At 47.7% G+C, this 21009-nt stretch overlaps 1 protein-coding gene across 1 annotated transcript in view; it reads right to left on the bottom strand.

The window, feature by feature from the left end:
- LOC119402435 (26S proteasome non-ATPase regulatory subunit 13) overlaps window positions 1-21009 on the bottom strand; it is a gene marked incomplete in the record, with an annotated part of 91213 nt that overhangs the window by 11424 nt on the left and 58780 nt on the right. Inside the window, 2 exon segments of the mRNA XM_037669589.2 lie at window positions 7257-7373; window positions 13128-13265. Coding sequence (XP_037525517.1) covers window positions 7257-7373; window positions 13128-13265 — 255 coding nt within the window.

The raw sequence follows: 21009 nt of genomic DNA, 5'->3' as shown, positions 1-21009 counted from the left end.
GTCCGAAATAGTTTTAGTGCCTCCCAGAGCTCTTATCAGGTATTTTGGTGCGCGCCCAGGCTCTCGCAAATACATTCGGTTCCTGCCGCCAACCCCACTTAACTACGTGCCAACCGCTGCCTGCAAATATGCGTCTCATGATGAGCGCCGCTGATACCAGCAAAGTCGGAATAGATTACGGCTCTCTCGCATCGGGCGTTTGGAAATGCGTTGACGCGGAACACAAAGACTGTGGCGGAAGAGCGGTCAACTCGTCCAACTTTCCCCGATGCGTGTGCGCATGTAAACGATGCGCACGCACATCGCTGAATCTCCGCCGATACGCAGCATTTGCTGCCGTGTGAAGCCGATCGTTTCTAGTTGTGTGCAGCACATCGCCAACTAAGCTGACGCCGTCACTGTACTGTTGCTGTACCGTACGCACGCATTTGTCAAGAAAGGGTTCGTGATGCTGTGACAATTGATCCACAATTGACGACAATTGGTCTCGGCTCCACTTATTCCGGCAACATGTAACAGATGCCTACTCCGTTCCTGACTGCACACGGGCGCGACAATGGCGAGCTGGTTTCGTTCGTGAAGGCAACGCGTCTGCTCGGAGCACTTAGCGGTCTTGCACAAAGAGGCAGCATGAATGGCGGCGCGGTGCGTTTTGGTTCACGCCTATTAAATGCGTGCAGTACGCATGCAACTGTGCTAGGCCACATGCACTACCGAGCAGTTAATTGAAGATGCTTATCGTAAGGGTTGTCAGCAATTACGCCGTACTGGCGCATTTGCCACCTGCCGCCATCACGCCTCTGTTTATTTCCGCTGCTTACCCGTAAAGACATCGCCGCACGGCGCCGTGATAGCGGCCTCTTTCAATTTCTGGTCTGCTTCACCCCGTAACATTTCGGCAATGCGGCAAAGCTGACTTTTAGACTCTGATACTGTCGCAAACAAATTGACTCGCGAAAGCGCTGGTTCGAACCTATGAGATGATAGACGCGGCAGAGGTGGGGCCTTCAATTAATGCCTTTCGCACCCGCAATTTGGGCAAAAAGTCAGAAAAATCAGACACCGAAGAGTTTCAGAGTCCGAAATTTCGGACCTTCTAATACATTGACGTCTATGGGGCTGGTGACGGTCCCGCGAAAGCGTCCAAATTTTCGAGCATGTCCGGAAAATTGGGTGTCCGAAAAATCGGCAGTTGACTGTATAGGAAATTTTTAATTTTGGGCACATGATTGTCCAAGTTCAAGTTGACCTTGGGCTTAATTTTCAATGTGGTAATTATGCTTAAGCCACGAAGTGAGGAATTAAAGATGAACTTTAATTTGCAGATGGCACTAGCCGGCATGGATATATTGTAAACATAGATGTACTAATTATGCATAATAGAAGTATTGGTGCATTGTAGTCATGTGATAGCGCTGACAAGTTCCCAAGCATAATTCCAGAAATTTACGTTAGTTTTCAGATATCTGTGAGCAAATATGTGCATCAATATATGAAGGCCGCGTTGTCATTTTGTGGGCATTGCTGAATGCTTTTGTAAATTGTGGTAATTTTGTAATAGCTGACAGGCAGTTAGGCAACAAGTCATCACTGTGTTCTAACATAGGTTGGGTGATATTTCTTCAATCATAGCATAACTGAAGATGCCTGTTGTATAAGTGAACTTCAACATAATGTGCAGGTGGACGACAGAGTGAACAAATGACCAAGGTTTTTTCAGTTTTGTACCTACATTCAAAGTCCAATTTTTCCGACTCCCTAGGGACCGCGAAATCGTCCGAAAAATCGGGCAGTCCGAAAAAACGAATTCGTGCTTTTTTATTCCGCTCAAGCGGCCAAATTGCCACAGCCACGTCCGAAATAGCTTTGATGGCTCCCAGTACACTTATCAGGCATTTTGGTGTGCGCCCGAGCTCTCGCAAATGCATTCGGTACCTGCCGCGAACCCCACTTAACTACGTGCCAACCGCCAGTTGCATATTTGCGTCTCGTGATGAGCGCCGCTGATACCAGCAATGCACGGAATAGATTACGGCTCTCTCTCGCATGGAGCGTTTGGAAACGATGACTCGGAATACAAAGACTGTGGCGGACGAGCGGACGACTCGTCCGGCTTTCCCCGATGCGTGTGCGCACGTAAACGCGTGCACACACATCGCCGAATCTCCACCGATACGCAGCACTTGCTTCCGTGTCAAGCCGATCGTTTCTAGTTGTGTGCAGCACAGTGCCAACTAAGCTGACGCCGTCACTGTACTGTTGCTGTAGCGTACGCACGCATTTGTCATGAAAAGATTCGTGATGCCCATTCCGTTCCTGACCGCACACGGGCGCAGCAATGGCGAGCTGGTTTCGTTCGTGAAGGCAACCTGTCTGTGCGGCGCACTTAGCGGTCTCACACAAAGAAGCAGCATGAATGGCGGCGCAGTGCGTTTGGGTTCTCGCCTATTAAGTGCGTGCAGTAAAGCATGCAACTGCGCTAGGCCACGTGAACTACCGGGCAGTTAACTGAAGATGCTTATCTTAAGGGTTGTCAGCGATTAAGCCGTACTGTCGCGTTTGCCACCTGCCGCCGTCACACCTCCGTGCATTTCTGCTGCTTATCCGTAAAGACATCGCTGCACGGCACCGTGATGACGACCCCTTTGAATTTCTGGTCAGCTTCACCCCATAACACTTTGGCATTGCGGCAAAGCTGACTTTTGGACTGTGCTACTGTCGCAAACAGATCGACTCGCGAAAGCGCTGCTTCAAACCTATGAGATGACAGACATGAGAGAGGTGGGGTCTTCAATTAATGCATTTCGGACCCGCAATTTGGGCAGAAAGTCCGAAAAATCAAACGCTGAAGAGTTTCAGCGTCCGAAATTTCGGACGTTCTTATACATTGATGTCTATGGGACTGGTGACGATGCCGCGAAAGCGTCTGAATTATCGAGCATGTCCGGAAAATCGGGCGTCCGAAAAATCGGCAGTTAACTGTATTTGCTATAGTCCTCGTGTTTCTGTGTTATGTATGTAACATTCTGAATTGTGAACAAGCCAACCTGTCTACTGCTGTGAATATAGTATACTAGCAATTCAAGCGAACCATTATTTTCTGGAGAACAGCTGTTTCATTGAGGAGGACTCGAATACATATTTTTTTAAAATTCCTACTGCGTCATCTGTGCAAGGGGAGTGCCAAGTACACGTGGACATTCACAAGGGAGAAGTGCAAGTGCATTAACTTTTTTATTTTGCGGGAGACATGTCACTGGTAAATTTGTGGATGTTGTGCTTGACCAACGTTACTAGATTTGCTTGACATCGGGGCACGCTTTTGGCATTCGCTTTAACGCGGTGGTGTAATGCTTAATAATAACGGTTAATTAGTAAGATAGTAGGTATTCTACGAGTATAAAAGCAACTAAATACAAAATATCAGTTATAGAGAACCATTGTATGCCACGCTAAAGCGCGAATTGCAAATAAGTAGGGGTGTGCGAATATTCGAAATTTCGAATATTTTTCGAATAGTGTTTGCTATTCGATTCGATTCGCACTGAAATTTTACTATTCGAACTATTCTAACTTCCCAAAGACAAATGCAGTCAACGTCCGCTTGAACGTGACCCCTTCAGATTTTCAATATGCTTCACCTCATTACACTCTCGCATTGCGGCAAAGCTGCCTTTCACGCTCCGTTACGGTCGAAATTAGCCAAGAGACGAAGTCCGGTTGAAAGTGGTCCATAGATTTTCAATATGCTTCACCTCATCACACCCCCGTATTGCGGCAAAGCTGCCTTTCAAGCTCAGTTACGGTCGAACTTGGGCAAGAGACAGTCAACGTCTGACTGGAAGTGGTCCCTAGATTTTCAATATGCTTCACCTCATCACACCCCCGTATTACGGCAAAGCTGCCTTTCAAGCTCCGCTACGGTCGCAAATGTATTAACTCAAGAAAACGCTGGTTCCAATATAGAGATGAAAGATGTGGCAGAGTTGGGGGCTCAATTAATGCTGTTTTGGACTTGAAATTTGGGCAGGAAGTCCAAAAAATCGGACGCCGAAGCTTCTTAGCATCCAAAACTTCAGATGTTCTTATATATCGACGTCTACGAGGCAGATTTGGAACTTCGGACTTGAAGGGAGCACACCCTTGTCTGCCACATCAGTTGGCCTTCCACAGAAGTTGAAAGAGAAGGAGAGGCTGAGGAAATGGCATCTCTGCCTATCACGTGTAAAGTGTTGTCGGCAACACTTTGGTTGCACCAAGTCATGTACATAAATACAATTCGGCCTCTACATTGCCTCATTCTTGATAAGAAAGACAACTATGAAATATGATCCCACCAGCGCTTCATCAACCCAGCGAAAAGAAACACTTTCATGTTGCTATCTCACAAGAACATACTTAGGGATTCTCTGCAACTTTTTCTGTAATTTCACTTCGAATTATTCGAAAAATGTTTGAGAAATATTCGAAAATTATTCGAAATTATTCGATTCGCTTCGCACATAAAATTTTGCTATTCGCACAGCTCTACAAATAAGCACTAATTGCCAAAATAGATTATTGTTCAGCTGCTCAGAAGGCGCTATTGCCTCTGCTTGCAGCTCGCGACAGTAGGCACGCTTTAAATGCACCTAATGTTGACGTATTACAATATCCTTGTAACTGTGGTGTCTGCGTGTGTAACTTTTATATGCTATGGGAGTGGCAGTTACGAGCGCGCAGACGGTAGAAGAGAACGATGGACACGCTCGTGGTTCGCGCTCAACGGCTGTTGACAGCGAGCTGCGGCCGAGTCTTGGAATGATAAAGACGTGTTGCTCAGCGTCTCGTCCTCGTCTCTCAGGGGTTCTCTGCGGCGGCTGGCCCAGACCTCTACAATGCAAACACAGGCGGTCTTAGAACAGCTCAGAACAAGCTGCTCCCACTGGGCGCGTGCAGCTCACGGCAGAAATTACTAAAACTGCCCCACAGCATATTCCCATGGAATGCACATAGGTTCAGCCAACTGAAGATACCTTTGTCACGCTGGTATCCACGAATTTCGGGCGAGCGAAGCATTGTCGATATATGGAGAAGCACTCAAGAGGGCACACGTTTATCATTGTTATAACGACACGACACGACGAACCGAAGAATTCGGAACCGAAAGTGTTCACTTCGGCCTGCATGACGCCCCACAAATTATGTACCTTAAATATAGGCCAATGGTTGTTCTTTGAAGACGACTGGAAGCAAAAGTGCTCACAGTGACAGTGGAATTCAGATTGTATTATATTTCGACCTTACCGCTGAATCCATCTTCGGGATATCTTCGACGTGAAGTGTATTATCCAAAACTCAAAGGATCGCGTGCATTCTCTGTCAGCAAAATAACAGTGTTAAAACCCTCAGCTATAACCCAACCCTCATGGTTCACGAGGGGCCGCTCTGCGGTCTGTTAATTAAGAACCTGCTTGCAACACGATCTGTGCACACACTGATCAAGTCAGCATGAGATTCGCGTCGTTGGAACTCAACGCCACACACAAGTTTTGTAAGGTTTGAGGCCAGTTATGACATACAAGACTAATCGAAACAAGCGAGGCACAAGAAGCTGCGATACCGAAAAGGTCCTGCGGCCAAATTTAAGTTACGCTCGAACGTGCGCGGGCGCGCTGAGTTTAGCAGACGACAGTTGGCTTCCACTGGAAGTGAGTCATCTTTTCGAAAACTCGCAACGAAGTTTTTCCATATTTCAGCCTGTTTATTTAACTACAACAACTATTATACACAGTGTCAACGGGAACAAGCGCATCTGATCCAAACACCGCTCTTGATTTATGTCGGCTCTTGGCTAATAAGCATGCTATGTCTCTTGCTACGCAGAGATGCAGATCCGTGATGTCAGTCGGCCCTGTTTGAACCGGCCTCTGTTTGAAAAGAGGCGCCTGAGAAAACGGCAACTTCGCGCTCCGCTTGCAGCCTTTACGCGGCGCGCATGACTGCAATATTTGGCTGAGCTGTTCATAGCCGTGTCAGCTTTCCGCAGGGTATGTTTTTTCAACAAGCCCAAAGGGTGCTTCGTGACCCTTTTAAAGGGGCCGCTATCACGGTGCCGTGCAGCGATGTCTTTACGGATAAGCAGCGGAAATGCACGGAGGCGTGATGGCGGCAGGTGGCAAATGCGCCAGTACGGCTTAATCGCTGACAACCCTTACAATAAGCATCTTCAGTTAACTGCTCGGTAGTGCATGCGGCCTAGCGCAGTTGCATGCATACTGCACGCATTTAGTAGGCAAGAACCAAAACGCGCCGCACCGCCATTCATACTGCTGCTTTGTGCGAGACCGTTAAGTGCGCCGCACAGACGTGTCATCCCAAATGTGTGCGTAAGGTACACCCACGATACAGTGACGGTGTCAGCTTACTTGGCGATGCGCTGCACACAACCAGAAACGATCGGCTTCACACGGCAGCAAATGCTGCGTATCGGCGGAGATTCGGTGATGCGTGTGTGCATCATTTACGTGCGCACATGCATCGAGCAAAGCCGGACGAGTCGCTGCTCTTCCGCCACAGTCTTTGTGTTCCGCATCATCGTTTCCAAACGCTCCATGCAAGAGAGAGCCGTAATCTATTCCGTGCATTGCTGGTATCAGCAGCGCTCATCACGAGGCGCAAATATGCAAGTGGCGGTTGGCACGTAGTTAAGCGGGGTTTGCGGCAGGTACCGAATGCATTTGCGAGAGCCCGGGCGCACACCAAAATGCCTGATAAGTGTACTGGGAGGCATCAAAGCTATTTCGGACGTGGCTGTGGCGATTTGGCCGCTTGAGCGGAATAAAAAAGCACGAATTCGTTTTTTCGGACTGCCCGATTTTTCGGACGATTTCACGGTCCCTAAGGAGTCCGAAAAATTGGATGTTTACTGTACGTGTCCAGAAGTTTCTTTACTTCTCTCTTGTACAGCTGATCGTGTCCTTCGATAAGAGCAAATCATGTGGCAGCAATCATGTATTTTAAGAGTGGCCACAGGGCTAAGCGACATAGCATTGATTCGAAGATGTGATCCGACCGAGTGGGAGCACAAATGGGATTACAGTGCAGCTCCATGCTAGTGTCATACACCCACCTTCCAACCCACCTTCGGTCCCTGCCGGCGGCAAGTTGTCTTTTCGTCCACTTTACTTTCTTCACATCCTAATGACTACAAATAACAGCCCCTATACTTTCCTTACTGTCTGTTAGTTCTCATTAATATTGTGTTTAACACCCACCTGGTCGCGTGACAACACCCGTGGCTGCACCCACTGCATGTGGACTTGTCCGTCGACTTGATCAATGGTGCCCCGCACCAGGCCCAAGGACAGCGCCTTCATCACCAACACCTCCACCTGGTCAGAGCAGTCAATGAGGACACCAGAGATACCTTCATCAAGGATACCTGCGAGCCATCCTGGTTGACATCCTTCAGTTATGCAGTTCTTTTTTGCTTCCTCTGGTTCACTTTATTCCCATAAGGACCCTCTAGGGCAGGGATCTCAAACTCGCCTCAGCCAGCGAGCCGCAGTTACGCAACTGTCTCCCACAATGGCCGTCACAGTAAATCAGATTGGAGCTGAAAGAAGGCTTTCCCTAGGGGTGTGTGAATATTCGAAATTTCGAATATTTTTCGAATAGTGTTTGCTATTCGATTCAATTCGTACTAAAATTTTACTATTCGAACAATTCGAACTTCCCAAAAACTATTACAGTCAACTTCCGATTGAAAGTGACCCCTTCAGATTTTCAATATGCTTCACCTCATACACCCCCGTATTGCGGCAAAACTGCCTTTCAAGCTCCGTTACAATCGAGCTTTGCCGAGTCACAGTCAACGTCCGATTGGAAGTGGTCCCTAGATTTTCAATATGCTTCATATCATCACACCTCGGTATTGCGGCAAAGCTGCCTTTGCCGTTCACAAGTTTGCCGCCGCAGCGCCGTGCGAGATAAAATGCACGTTGCTTCGTATAAACAAAATTAGCTCGCAGGTGTTGAGTGGCATGGGCACCGAGAAACGTCGATGCACTTACAGCGACAACCCAACCGCGCCGCGCCTGTCGTGCAGGGCCGCCAGAGCATCGCGGAGAAGCACAGTGCACGTTGCTTGCAAAATGCTTCTCTTCGGCATGTGGAACGAACAGGCTACCGTAAAATGCCGAGCAAAGCAACGCCCCCCCCCCCCCTCCTCATACGGTGAAAAAATAATCCTACCAGATTTGGAGGGGGGGGGCGCTTGCTCGGTCCCGAACCGAAATTCAACATGGCGGTGGCAGAGCTGCTAAAAATAAAAAATGCCCATTCACGTTTCTAATGCAATGCTTTATTATTTACTGTTTTTATTCTCCCTCGTCACTGTCAAATTAATGAAGCAGGTTTGAACAATATACAACCAGCCACATGACAACAGAATTTCATAAACAGCGTTAGATACGCATTCACTGTACTCATTCTTGTGGTTCTTTTTACACAAGCGATGCTCGTCTTGAAAAAAAAAAGTGGCGGCAGAGGAGGAGGGGGGCACTTGCTCGGCATTTTACGGCACTCGCCACGCCCGTGCACGGTCTGAAGTGAAGCGGGCACAAAGAACGCACAAATGCGCGTAATACAGGAAGCGGCTCAGCAATGATGGCGTGAGCCGAGTAGGGGACACGCTGCACGGAACTAGCCAGGGACGATCGGCTCCACGTGGCGGTACTGTGGTTCAGAGAAGCGATGTTGGTTCACTGCAAAGGTGGCATAATTCACTCGTGCACGTGGCGGGCATCGCTTCACAAGGCGAGAAGGCCTAACTTGTCACCGGAGGGGTTTCAATAAAAATGCGCCGAGAAAAAAAAAAGCGGCTTGGTCACTAAGTGCGTGTTTTTGAGGGCGAGTCCATTTACAATGAAGTACTGATATAATGACAAGTTTTCGCGGCACTTTCGAGTTTGTTATAAATGGGCTCGACTCTATGTCATCATTTTTCTTTAAAACCTTTACAAAGAGCCAGTTAGTCGCTCCTGTTAAGAAGCTAGTCAGTAGTGATAACGTTTTTAGATAGAACTGGACTTCTCAATAGAATTTGTGCAACTTTGCTTATCTCGAAATTTTTTCTGGTTTTTACTACTTGGAGTTAACGAGGTATTACTGTATTTGGAGACGTTTTTGTAGTGCCCATTCACAGTTTTAGTTTCAGAGAGTGCCAAGGGAGGCAGGACCCATCGGGCTTTCACGCTGGCTACATCAGCAGACAAAACCATGTGCAGGTAAGCACCACGTTTGACTTTCTACGAAGGCTCCCACCTCGGGGATAATCGTGATTCCCCACAAATGCACTGCCAAGGCCACAAGTCCATCATGCAGGTGCTCCCTCTCTACATTGAAAAGGTCTGCTAGGAGAGAGCACTTGCAACGAGCACGGCAGCTCAGGATGCATGTGGTCGTTTGTCGCAGGAGCATATCTTGAAGGGCCCGGTTGGTACATAGGACGAAAACGGTGAAAAACGGGTCGGAGGGTGGCTGGTTGTTTACATTCAAAAGTATTCGGCGATTTTCAGTATGCTAGTAGAAATCATGTGCTTGTTTACAACTTTGCCGTCCTTGCGAAATAAATGTTGGTACTGAGGTCTGTATAGATCATCAATTAAAGGGGTAACCTACATGCTTGGTCTACAAAAGCTGTCGGCTGCACCAAAATCTAGCGTTTCTCCGAGGTACTAGCACATAAAAGACATAGCCTCAATTAGACGGGTGTCATCCGCCATTTTATTCTCACTTCTATTCCATAGCTGTCTCAAGTGATTGGTATTGTTTACCGTAATCGTCATATACTGCCACAGAATGTTATGATGCTAATTTTCAACAGTTTGTTTCAGTCCAGACTTAATTACTGTCATTTAGTTTGGGGCACCACTACTCAAGGAAATCTACACATAATACACGTTCTACAAAAAGAGTTCCTACGCACAATTGAAAATGTCCCAAGTCACTTCCACACACGCGAGTATTTCTTAAAATATAGGATACTGCCAGCCACAACACTGTATGACTACCGTTTGTGTAGGGCGTATAAAGAAGAGTTAAAAGCTAGATCGCATTTTCTTAAGCGCCTTTCCAGGTTACAAGAAAACACCCCTGTATATGCAACACGTAAAAGGGAATACTGTAAAATACCAACAGTGCGAACAACATATGGAAAACAAACACTCGGAAATAACTTACCAAGATTATTAAACAGACTAATTTGCAAAGGGCTACAATTAGAGAACATGTCTTTTAAAGCTATACGCAGTTATTTTGAACTCAAGACAGATATTACTGACAAACATTCTTCTGATGCCTCTCATTTCTAAATCTTGCGCATGTGTATGTGTTTTCTTTCTTTTTTGGTGTTGTACAATAACCAAGGTTACGTGTGAGTAATGTTATTATCTTGCGGTTTTTTTCTTTGTCTCTACAAAGGATTGCAATTTTGTAAAATTAGACATTATTCTACTCTTCCTATATGCGTCTTGTGTTATATATTGCTGAATTATGTTGATATACAGTCGAGTCCACTTATAACAATATTGAGGTGCCATGAAAATATCATTGTTATAACCGATTATTGTTATAAGCGGGTTATGCCGAAAATAACAAAGAAAACGTGACAAACAAGAACATTTAATGAGGGGAACATGATAAACAAGAACACTTAATGAGGGGGAAGTTGCTTACACTTTTCACTTTTTTAGCAGGTAGAAAACCGTAAGCAGTAACCGTAAGCGTGGCGCGCACCGGCGCACCCGCCACGTGCGAGGCCAAGCGCGCTATCGCCTGGCCACCGCGCGTATGCTCTCATGCCCTTTTGCGTAATAGGCGGGGTTGGCGTGGCATTGTCGCAGCGTTTTTGCATTTTTGTTTCGTTCAGGGTTGCTTCCAGTGCCCACATTTAATTGTTATAACCGATATTGCATCATGACAGCATTGTTATAAGCGGTTTAATTTGCCATAGAATACAATGAAAAGCTGACGGTGCCGCAGCTGTCCATTGTTATATCCGATATATTGTTAAAACCGGTATTGTTATAAGTGGACTCGACTGTATTGTTAACATATCGCTGCTGTTAGCCCCAATGAGGGGGCCGGCAGCCTCGTCAAGCTGTCGATAGCTTTTTCCGCCCGCCCCTTCGTATCAATCACTGCGAAAATAAAAGAAAGTCATTGTCATTTCACCATCTTTCGTGCGCTCAGTGCAGACCGCTTCATCATACCTGCCAAGTTTGGAGAAACGGAATCCGGGAGTCTACTCAACGGGGGGGGGGGGGGGGGGGGGGGGGGGGAGGCGGTACTGTGATAGCAATTATATGGACATTGTCTGCGGGATTTTGCGGTACAGAGTCCAAATCGATAACATCGCTTACGCATCGTCTGTTTCACGTGCGAGTAAATGCGCGCTATAGCGCTAAGGACGAACGCGGTTGAAGCAGAAATGAAACGACCCGGCCGTCACCGTCGCGCGAAGGGCACATGCGATAACATCACTCCGCATGCGAGGCCTGTCGTCGCTTGCTTACCAGTTATTTCGTCGGGCAAGGGACCATAAGGGGCGCCGTAGAGACAGGGACGGTCGCAAGCACTGGCGAACACGCTATCTCGACAGACATCGGTAACGGCTACTTTAAGTGGAGAGCCCAGCACTTAAAAGTGCTGGGCTCTCCACCTAAAGCAGTAGTAATCAACACAAAATTTTGAAGGCAAGATAACTTGTGGGATAGATTTGTGTGTACACAAACACATCATCTACGAAATATTAACGGCTGATATAACCTATAACACATTTAGGATCAATTTTTAAATTGCGTGTAGCGCATCTGTACGCGAAACGTCCCACCTCGCGTCACCGTGATGCACGGGGCGCGCAATGCACTGGACGCGCGGGGCAAAACTGGATTTCCGGGAGATTTTCCTATGACCCGTACAACCGGGAGAAACGTTCAAAATCCGGGAGTCTTCCGGGTAATCCGGGAGACTTGGCAGGTATGCTTCATGCATAATGCTCATGTTCACCTCTCATTACTAAAGTTAGTCCTCATGCCTAATCAGTAGTCTGAATTTGATTCAACCTGCTAATTACAAAGTTTTGGTACTAGTACGGGAACCACTCTTGCACCAAAGTACGCCAACATTTTTATGGGACGTTTAGAATCAGAGCTTCCATATTTTACAGCGCGGGTCCATGATGCCTCACGCTGTAAATATGGAAGCTAGAAACCAACTCAACCAACCTATCGTTTTGCAGAATCGGAGCTTTTCAAATCACTTGCACTACATAGACGACATATTTATTATACAGGAGCACGGCATAAGTGCACTAAACACATTCACTGACCATTTTAACAAGTTTCACTCTAGTATTAAATCTACCATGCACCAGTGTTCCAGTGAAATTAACTTCTAGACACGTCAGTATCTACTGAAGTAATGTTGGAATACAAAACAACAGATCAGCTTATTGACGACCGACAACTGTGCTCAGTGCTATGGTTCTACTGCGCGTGTTTCCTGCTGTTGCTGCGAGTGTTCCTTTCGCTGGGCACAAGTTAATAAATAACTCAATCTGTACTGCTTTGACTGCTTGGTTCTTCACTGTCACACCACATGGCATAGAGACAATAATTAGATGTGCTTTTGCTCCCTATGTTACTTACCTACGTGCCCTGACCACTTCAAGATATTTAATCACTGGCGCTATCAAGCAGAACTGTTAGCAAAAACAAAACCACTATTATTGCCAAAGCAAGCCAAATGTTTAAAGAGAGCTATTCACTTCATTAATGGAATGATGCACTTGAGGATATGTGCCCTGCAGTGAGAGTACTTGTTTTGTTGCACGATTTCATAGAAAACAAAGTGGTCAGCCAGCACACGTGTGGTATGAGTGCATCTTACACATCAGGTGCTTGCAATGAAGAGCTTTTAAAGACTGCCCAGGACGGATCCCATAAGTGTGGTAGACACTACTTGCGCAAGAACTAAATACATATTCGACCAATTTTAAAAATTCACTTGTGAATTTACAAATTGTAGCTGACAAGGAGGAGGAGACCGGAAGAGCAGTTTGGTAGACGTGAAGCAATACGTGCCTCGTTGAGCGGCAGCCGTGTCTGAGCAGCGATTTCCTCGAAGGAGAGGCGACTGCCTGGCCGCTGGAAGGCCATCTCCATCAGGCACAGCAGGCACATTTTCTGACGCAAGGACAGTTCGCAGGCTGCAAGGTCCGGCTGCAGCCACAAACAACACATAGGTCACACACGCTCTGCAGAAATGAGCGCATCTGAAATGAACCCATGTTACAGTAACTCAGTACAGTAGAAGAGCCTGGTGTTGGGCCTGTTGGTACAGTCGAACCCGTTTATAACGAACTCGAAAGTGTCGTAAAAAGTGGTCGTTATATCAGTAGTTCATTGTATATGGACTCACCCTCAAAAACGTGCACTTAGCGGCCAAGCCGTTTTTTTTTTCTTTGTGCACTTTTATTAAAGTGCTAACAACCCCTTCAGTGACAAGCTAAGCCTTTTCGCGTCGTGAAGCGACGCCCACTGCGTGCTCACGAGTGAATTAACCGGCTTTGCAATGAGCTGACACCGTTTCACCGAAGCGCGGCACCGCGACGTGGAGCCGATCATCCTTGGCTAGTTGCGTGCAGTGCGTCGCCTACTCGGGTCGCGGAGTCACTGCCGGGCCGCTTGCTGTATGCCGCATGCGTGCGTTTGTGCGTTCTTCGTGCTTGCTTCACTCCGGACCATGCACGGACGGGTGCGGCGGCTAGCCTCTTCGTTCAACGCGGCGAAAACAAGCATTTTCCAAGCAACGCACACTCTACGTCTCCGCAATGCTCTCGTGGCCCTGCACGACGATGCGCGGCGCACTTCAGTTGTCACTTAGTCAAACACGCAGTATACGCTCGCTGTCAGTGCATCGACGTTTCTCGGTGCCCGCGCCGCTTAACAACAGCTGGCTACTTTCGTTTCTACAAAACGACGCACACTTTAAAGCGGTCTCGCATGACGCGGCGGCGGCGAATTTGCGAACGGCAGCATGGCGCGCTCGTACCGCCGTCAATCCGCAGTGTACGGCGTACGCCACACGCGCAGCCGAGCAGATATCTACAGATGATTGTGATAAGGTTATCGGCTATAAGGCATAACGGCACGTTCTTCGACAGCCGCCCCCTCGCCTTCGCTCATTTCTGATGCTTATCCGCGAAGGCATCACCGCAATCGCGCGGGAGTCATAATCACCGATCGACCGGTCTCTGCCGTTACCGAAAAGACGGACGACTTTTTGCGGCACATTGTGGCGTCGACGAGTTTAGGGACGCAGTGAACCTTTTTGCGATGGAAAGTTATCGCGGTTATCACTTCTTGCATTTATGCCTTCTTGCGTTCCAAGGCATTGTTTGGTTCATCGCAGGCGGTCGTAGCTGCAGAGAACGGCGTCAGGAAAGGTTACCGTGCGAAAGCTGACTACAAGGCTTCATGCTGCCTACTATTTTTTTCCCCTCACTGCCATTCTACCACTGAAAAAAAAGTTGGAAAGTGAGCGACCTCGCTCGCAGCGTCTGGAATCTGCGTGCGGTGCTCGCCGATCTGGGTATCTTAGTCGCGAGTAAACTGTAGCGGGGCACGCGTGAGCGCGTGCTCCTGTCACGCTTTAGAAGGCATGTTTTAACATTTTTTTTTTCACTTCGTATGCGCCATATTTTTACCACGACCGTGTCTGAAGTGTTCGTTGTAAAAGTAGGAGGCTTTGAAAAATGTTCGCTATATCTGGACGCAGCTTCAATGGCTAGCATAGGAAAATCGTAAGTGCACACAAATATGGTCGTTATAACCGATAGATCGTTATATGTGGGATCGTGATATTAGGGTTCGACTGTACATAGCTTGAAAAATCGAAGGGCCCCAGCCTTTAAAGTCACATACACTAGAAGAGAAGTTTTGCTGGTTCCAGCGTACGTGTCGTCAAAACTTCTCTTCTTGCGTACATGTCTTTAAAGGCTGGGCTTTTCGATTTTTCAGTACAGTAAAACCCAACTACAGTCGAGCCCATTTATAATGGACTCGAAAGTGCCGCGAAAAGTGGTCGTTATATCAATACAGTGAAATCTCGGTATAACGAACTTCAGGGGACTGCGGAAAAATCTTCGTTATTCTGAAAGGTCGTTATAGTGAAAGCCCAAAAATTTACCATAACAATAGAATTTCAGTAACGCAAACGTCCTACCTTTGCAACGGTACGTCCTTGAACTCGCTTCTCACAACAATGCAACGTGAACGTCAGACAAGGCACGTTTATTTGAAATAGTCCGTGATCGTTTTTTGACGAGTGCAGCACAAACTCTGCGTCACGAACGATTCTAGACCGTCTGCATTTTTATGCGCCGCTTCGGTCGCTGTTCCGCTTTTTTCTATGAATATGCGGAGTTTCCTCAAGTAGTCCAACGCATCTGTGGCCGACACGGACTCGTCGCGATCTTCGGGTGCTACCCTGACATCGTCGTCCGTGTCATCGCTGCAATCCTTTTAAGGCCCAACTGCATGCACGTGAGTTTTGAGCGACGGCCGACAGGATTTGCTGTCGCGGAGGGCCATCCATCGCCGTCGCGTCGCAGGTTTCTGGAAAGCCAGAAAATATCGTTTGTCGCTCGGAAGTGAGCATGAAGATATCCGGCAACATGGCAGCATCTCTGACCCTTGAAAATCTGGATTGGACCAGTGAATTTATTTTTATACCATTCATTCCTAAACATATTCGGATTTTAAAACAATCTTATTTCTAAAATAAGGTACCACCCGTTTCATGGCCGATCCCCCACGGTGGGTTGCGCCAAGTAGCTGAGGATCGACCAACCAACCAACCCTCGCTTCGGTCGCAATTCGCTCGTGATGCTTCCAATCGGCGCGTACTTCAAGGAATGCGAGTTATAGACTACCTTCTTTACAGCCCTATCTCACGCGGAGAGTGAGGCAGCGGCCGTATTTTGTCGTTAATTATGATCGACGGTTCGTTTTGATGTTTCGGTGGTAGCTTGCTGCAATGTCAACATCGTCGTCGTGTGAGGTAGCCCTTCTCCCTGCGAAGCAACGATGTGAGGCGCTGCGGCTTTTCTTAATCGTTCCATGACAGCAGGAGGAAACGTTGTCGAGATGCGCCTCGTGGACTAACCCCAACATAACGCAGTTTGCAAAGTGCGATGTAGCGTAGGCAGCGTACGCTTCCGGGCGCCCCATGAGATCACAGCAGATACTACTGTCGCGGTTAAACATAAGATTGCAAAAGAAGAAAGTCACGAAACGCTTTTATGGCATCCTTATCTCAAACAAGACAATAATAAATTTGCATGTTGTCATTCATCTACTCTGTATTTCTTTTTGTAATTTGCCTGCGTGCACGCAATAGTTTTCAATCGAGCAACCGTGACTTTTTGTCGCGAACATGTGGGTAGGGTGGCTAGAATGGGGAGGTGTGAAAAGCGGCCTCGGAAACCGGTCCCCAAAGTGCGCCGATGCCACAAGGGGCGCTGTACACAGGGGCGCGTGGCGTTGAGCAGGCGACGTATACAGCGCAGCCTTGCTAGCGTGCGACGAACTTGGCTCGCGCTATTTTTTGCATGCTACACTTTCCAACGCTAATCGTTTTTGCTCAGCAAGTGCACTAATAAACCGTTGACTTTATCTCCTACTTTCAAAAACAGCGTTCGTATGCATTATCATGTAGCAGGCTGCATACAGAGTAACACTGCGTGTGCCAGTAATATTGCTCGAGGCACTTCGGGCGTGCCACTTTTAAAGGGGCCCTGCAACACCTTTCTTAGTTATATTGGAATAGTCTCATTATTGACGTATGACTCTTCACGAGTCATATGCCGCAAAAATTTTTCGAATCCGTCAATTCTAAGTGGTGTAACCAAATTATAGAGATCACGTTCCGCAGCTTTCTCCCTCAACTCAACGCCGCGAGCACGCGGAAAGCTGCGCGGGGCGTGAAGGGAGGGAGGACGGAGGTGCGAGGAGGCGCCGAAGAGTTACGTCAGCGCCGGCGGCATTTTGTTTCTTCATTTTTTCCTCTCTGGCGTCTCGGCGCAACCACGTGGTCTGTGGCGCCACTTCCGGTCGGCTTGCGTGGTCGTCGTCGAGCGGAGCCCATCGCACCGCGTATTGCGCGTGCTTGAAAACTGCGAGTCGGTTTGGTAATGTTGGGTGTGCACCTCAAACTGCCGTAGTGTTTTCATCGCTCTGCCAACCATGAACGCAAACCTGCGTGCGCGTTTGGAACGAATGACAGCTCAGATGGGTTTCGACCCACACTCCGATACACCGCCTCGTCGCACTGCTCGCGCTTGAATCGTATTCAACACGGCAAAGCTGCGTGCACCCTTCTCCCACACTCTAAGCCGCAAAGGTGCGAAATGGGAGTAAGTGCTGCATTTCGTCCCCGCAACAGGTAGTTAGTCCCCGGAGGGATTAACTGCAAGACGAGGGTGCCGTGTGCAAACTGAGGGAGAAACTGTTAGACCACAGGGAGCAACGTTTACTCCCATGGAACTTTCCGGCACAGTGGCGGCCTCGAGCGAATGGTCAGCATGCGTGTATTCAAAGAGCCCACTAAAGAAATGAACTGTTAACAGTTTATTTAAGTGTCAACGGTCTTGTCAACTACGGCAACTGCGGCAGAAGTAAAGTCATATCATTCATACGGCATAATAATAAACAAATGTGAAAAAGCTCCCACACACACACACACACACAAAAAAATGTGCTCGCGCCCAAGCTGTATCAATGCGCGGCGTGGTGTTCTTGTCGTATGCACGGCAAGCTAGGACTCGGCGGTTTTGCGGTGTGTTGTGGATGTATTCTCGTTTCGTGGTTGCGATTGCTGTCACTTGTAGTGCACTGACTTATCTTTGCGCTGTGGAAAACGTGATCCGCTACTGGAATGAAGTGCTACGCTATCGAAATGCTACGCGCCGACTGGAACATTGGCTGAGAGGTGAGTATAAACAAGGCTGCCATCACCGCTTGTTTAACATTCCCGTTCTGCGTGAAGAAGACACTCATGATTGATGAGCTCGCGCGATACAGCGTCGCGAGTGCTGCCCCGCCTGCTATAGAATTACAAGCATGATGGTTGGGCCATCGAAACATGGTAACCTCGGTGAAGGCTCAACATTAGCTGTAGCAAGTACAGCTGTTCAAGAATAGGTTTGTTTTCAGTGCTGCCCAAATAAGAGTTGTTTATCAGAAATATTCGCGACTTCTTAAAAGAAAATTCACGTAAACTCTGCACAATATCTTCTATTGCAAGGTAATCAAGTCATTTGGGAAGATTGGCTGTTAAAATTATATATGTCTAGCTAAAGGTTTAGCACCGCTAACACGGGCAGTTGGCGACGGCATCAGCGATTTCGCTCGTTTGTAGCGATGCTAGGAATCATTTAATTTTTCTATCTCTCAAATGAAGAGCAAGCTTTATTGATAAATAAGTGGGCCCACTAGCATGTCGCTGTGAAAGAGTGAAACGTTAAACTCCGAGGACGGGTTTTTCGAACTTCATAACACATTCTGAACTGTTCCATTGCACAGGTTCTGTGAAAGAGCAGTTTTCGTCTAATTTTGCGCATGCAGCATTTCTAACAGACGCCTTGTGACGTAACTGCAAGAGCACGAACAGTTCTGCTGGAAATATATTAATGCTTCTGCAATTACTTTTTCAGGAAATCGATGAATGAGAGCGTTGCGCCTCCTGAGAAACATCTTCAACATCTTGCAGCTATGAACACGCTCTCAGCAGCTGTGCATGGTGCTGTTGCACTTCCTGACGTCGGCTGGACAGTATCCATTCGGATAAAACATTGCACTTTTCATTGTCTCTCCTATAATGCAGGGAAGCCATCCTATCTTCCGTATTCAACAAAGTTGTTCAATTTATGTGTACGCACGATGCAGCAGAATTGACACGAGTCGTTGAATAAACTTGGTTGTTTCTGTAGACGTTTTCGTTTTTTTTGTCATTAAACAGACATTTTCGTTGAACGATATAACCAACCGTGTTCTGTACAGTGAGAAGCGAGCAAGCTTCCCACGAAACACGACACCTCTAAGAAACGTTTTATAGAGGTTTATAGAGGTTTTAAATGTTTTAAAGATGTTTTATAGAGGTTTTGTGTTTCACGGGTTGGCACGTCGACTGGAGCATATATGAGAACGTTTATATATACATACATTCATCAAGCGCCCAAATTCGCTCAAAACGCGCGCAGAAAAACCAATCCAACGCATTTTACATTTTCATGAACGTGATCACCGAATGGTTGCTTGCAAAACACTGAAGGCTGAAGTCTAAGTCAAAGTAGCAAGAAATCTTGCTACTTTGACTAACTTGGCAGAACGCATAGCTTCCAGACGGTGCCTGTAAGTATATACAGTCGACATGCGATTTCCCGGACGCCCGAAATTCCAGACATGCCTGATTTCCCGGACTCATCTGTGGCACCGTCAAGTTCCCCGTAGAGTCAATGTATTAAAAAGTCCGAAATTCCGGACACTTATAGCCTTCGCCATCCGATTTCCCGGACTTTTTACTGCTAACCGCCGACCCAAAGTCACCACCGACGCCGCCATTTTGGTTGTTTTCATTTTCATATCCTTGAACCCACCATACTCGCATCAGCAGCAACGCCGCAACGCGCCGCGGCTGCCATAACCTCGAAACCGCACCACCGCATGTGTCAATCCGTTGCCAGCCGTAGCTTAGCCAAGCCAAACCTGTTCGTTTACGTGTTGTTTTGTCCAGGACCTACTGTACTCCTGACCTGCCCAGATGTCCCCTCTCCAGCGCCCATGTTCTAGTTCATACCTCCTGCCGCTAGGGATGTAACCTACGAGCGTTGTGGCGCTAGTCAGCACCTGTTCGCTGACGTCAATTTTAATGCTCGTGGTGATGTTTCGCCAGCGCAGAGCGCTCATATTGTGTAATTATTATGTATAAATGCAAAATAGTTCGGAAATAAAATACGGAAAGAGATTTAGAATTTTGTTGTTTGCATTTAAAAGGACACAGCCGTTCTACAGTATGCAAATCTACGGCTTCTCACGTTAGTCAACCAGTGTGCAGTAAATACTTGACCGTACTGTATAGCTTACTTGGCCCTCCGTCTAAGTTTGCAGAAACAGTCACAGTCACATAGCGCCGGCAGTTCGTCACAGAATACAGGCGTTCTTACCCCAGTGTCGTCCAAACGGTCGCAAAGTAGCAGATGAACAGGTTATAGGTAGCGCCACCTACGGCGAGCGGTTGAACGAGAGCGGGGACGCGCGCTCCCATAGGACCCCCGCTGTCTGGGCAGGTCAGGAATACAGTAGATCGTGGTTTTGTCAGCTGCGCCAGCTCTGCGGTCGTGTCTGCGGTTGATCGTTTGCTGCTGCACGCTACCTTCAGTGATCACATTTCCCGACCTTCAGCATCCACCGAGTTCCTAGCTGTTTCGTGCTGCGCTTTTCGTCGAGCGGATTCGCCGTTTACAGCAATGGCACCGACTGCTCCTTCGCGCTTCGTCCGCGCCTTCGAAGCGCACAAAGCCACCTCGTAGGCTCACGATGACGAACTGCCATCCGCGGACGTTGGCCTCGACGATCTGCGCGCTGGCGGCGTGTTGATTCCAGCCGAGATAACCCTTGAGGGCTTCGCCGACGCTGACAAAGACCTCGAGCTATGTGCGGAGTTGACCGATGACGAAATCATTCATCAAGTTACGGAGGATTCCGATGACTCCGACACCGAGAACAAAGAGCCAGCTCCTACACAGCCAACGAACACGGAGTTGACGCTGTCATTGGTGTACAGCGGCAACATGACGTTGACTGAAATTGAGGCAGACATAATCGCGGGCAAGCGGACCGTGCGAAAGAAAATAAGTGACTTCTTTGCGCCCAAGTGCTGACCTATAAGGTAGTGGCGGCCACG

The sequence above is a fragment of the Rhipicephalus sanguineus genome, chromosome 8 (genome assembly GCF_013339695.2).
Source record: "Rhipicephalus sanguineus isolate Rsan-2018 chromosome 8, BIME_Rsan_1.4, whole genome shotgun sequence".
NCBI classification, from domain to species: domain Eukaryota; kingdom Metazoa; phylum Arthropoda; class Arachnida; order Ixodida; family Ixodidae; genus Rhipicephalus; species Rhipicephalus sanguineus.
The sequence above is the reverse complement of the archived record's forward strand: the minus strand, read 5'-3'. Positions and strand labels throughout refer to the sequence as shown.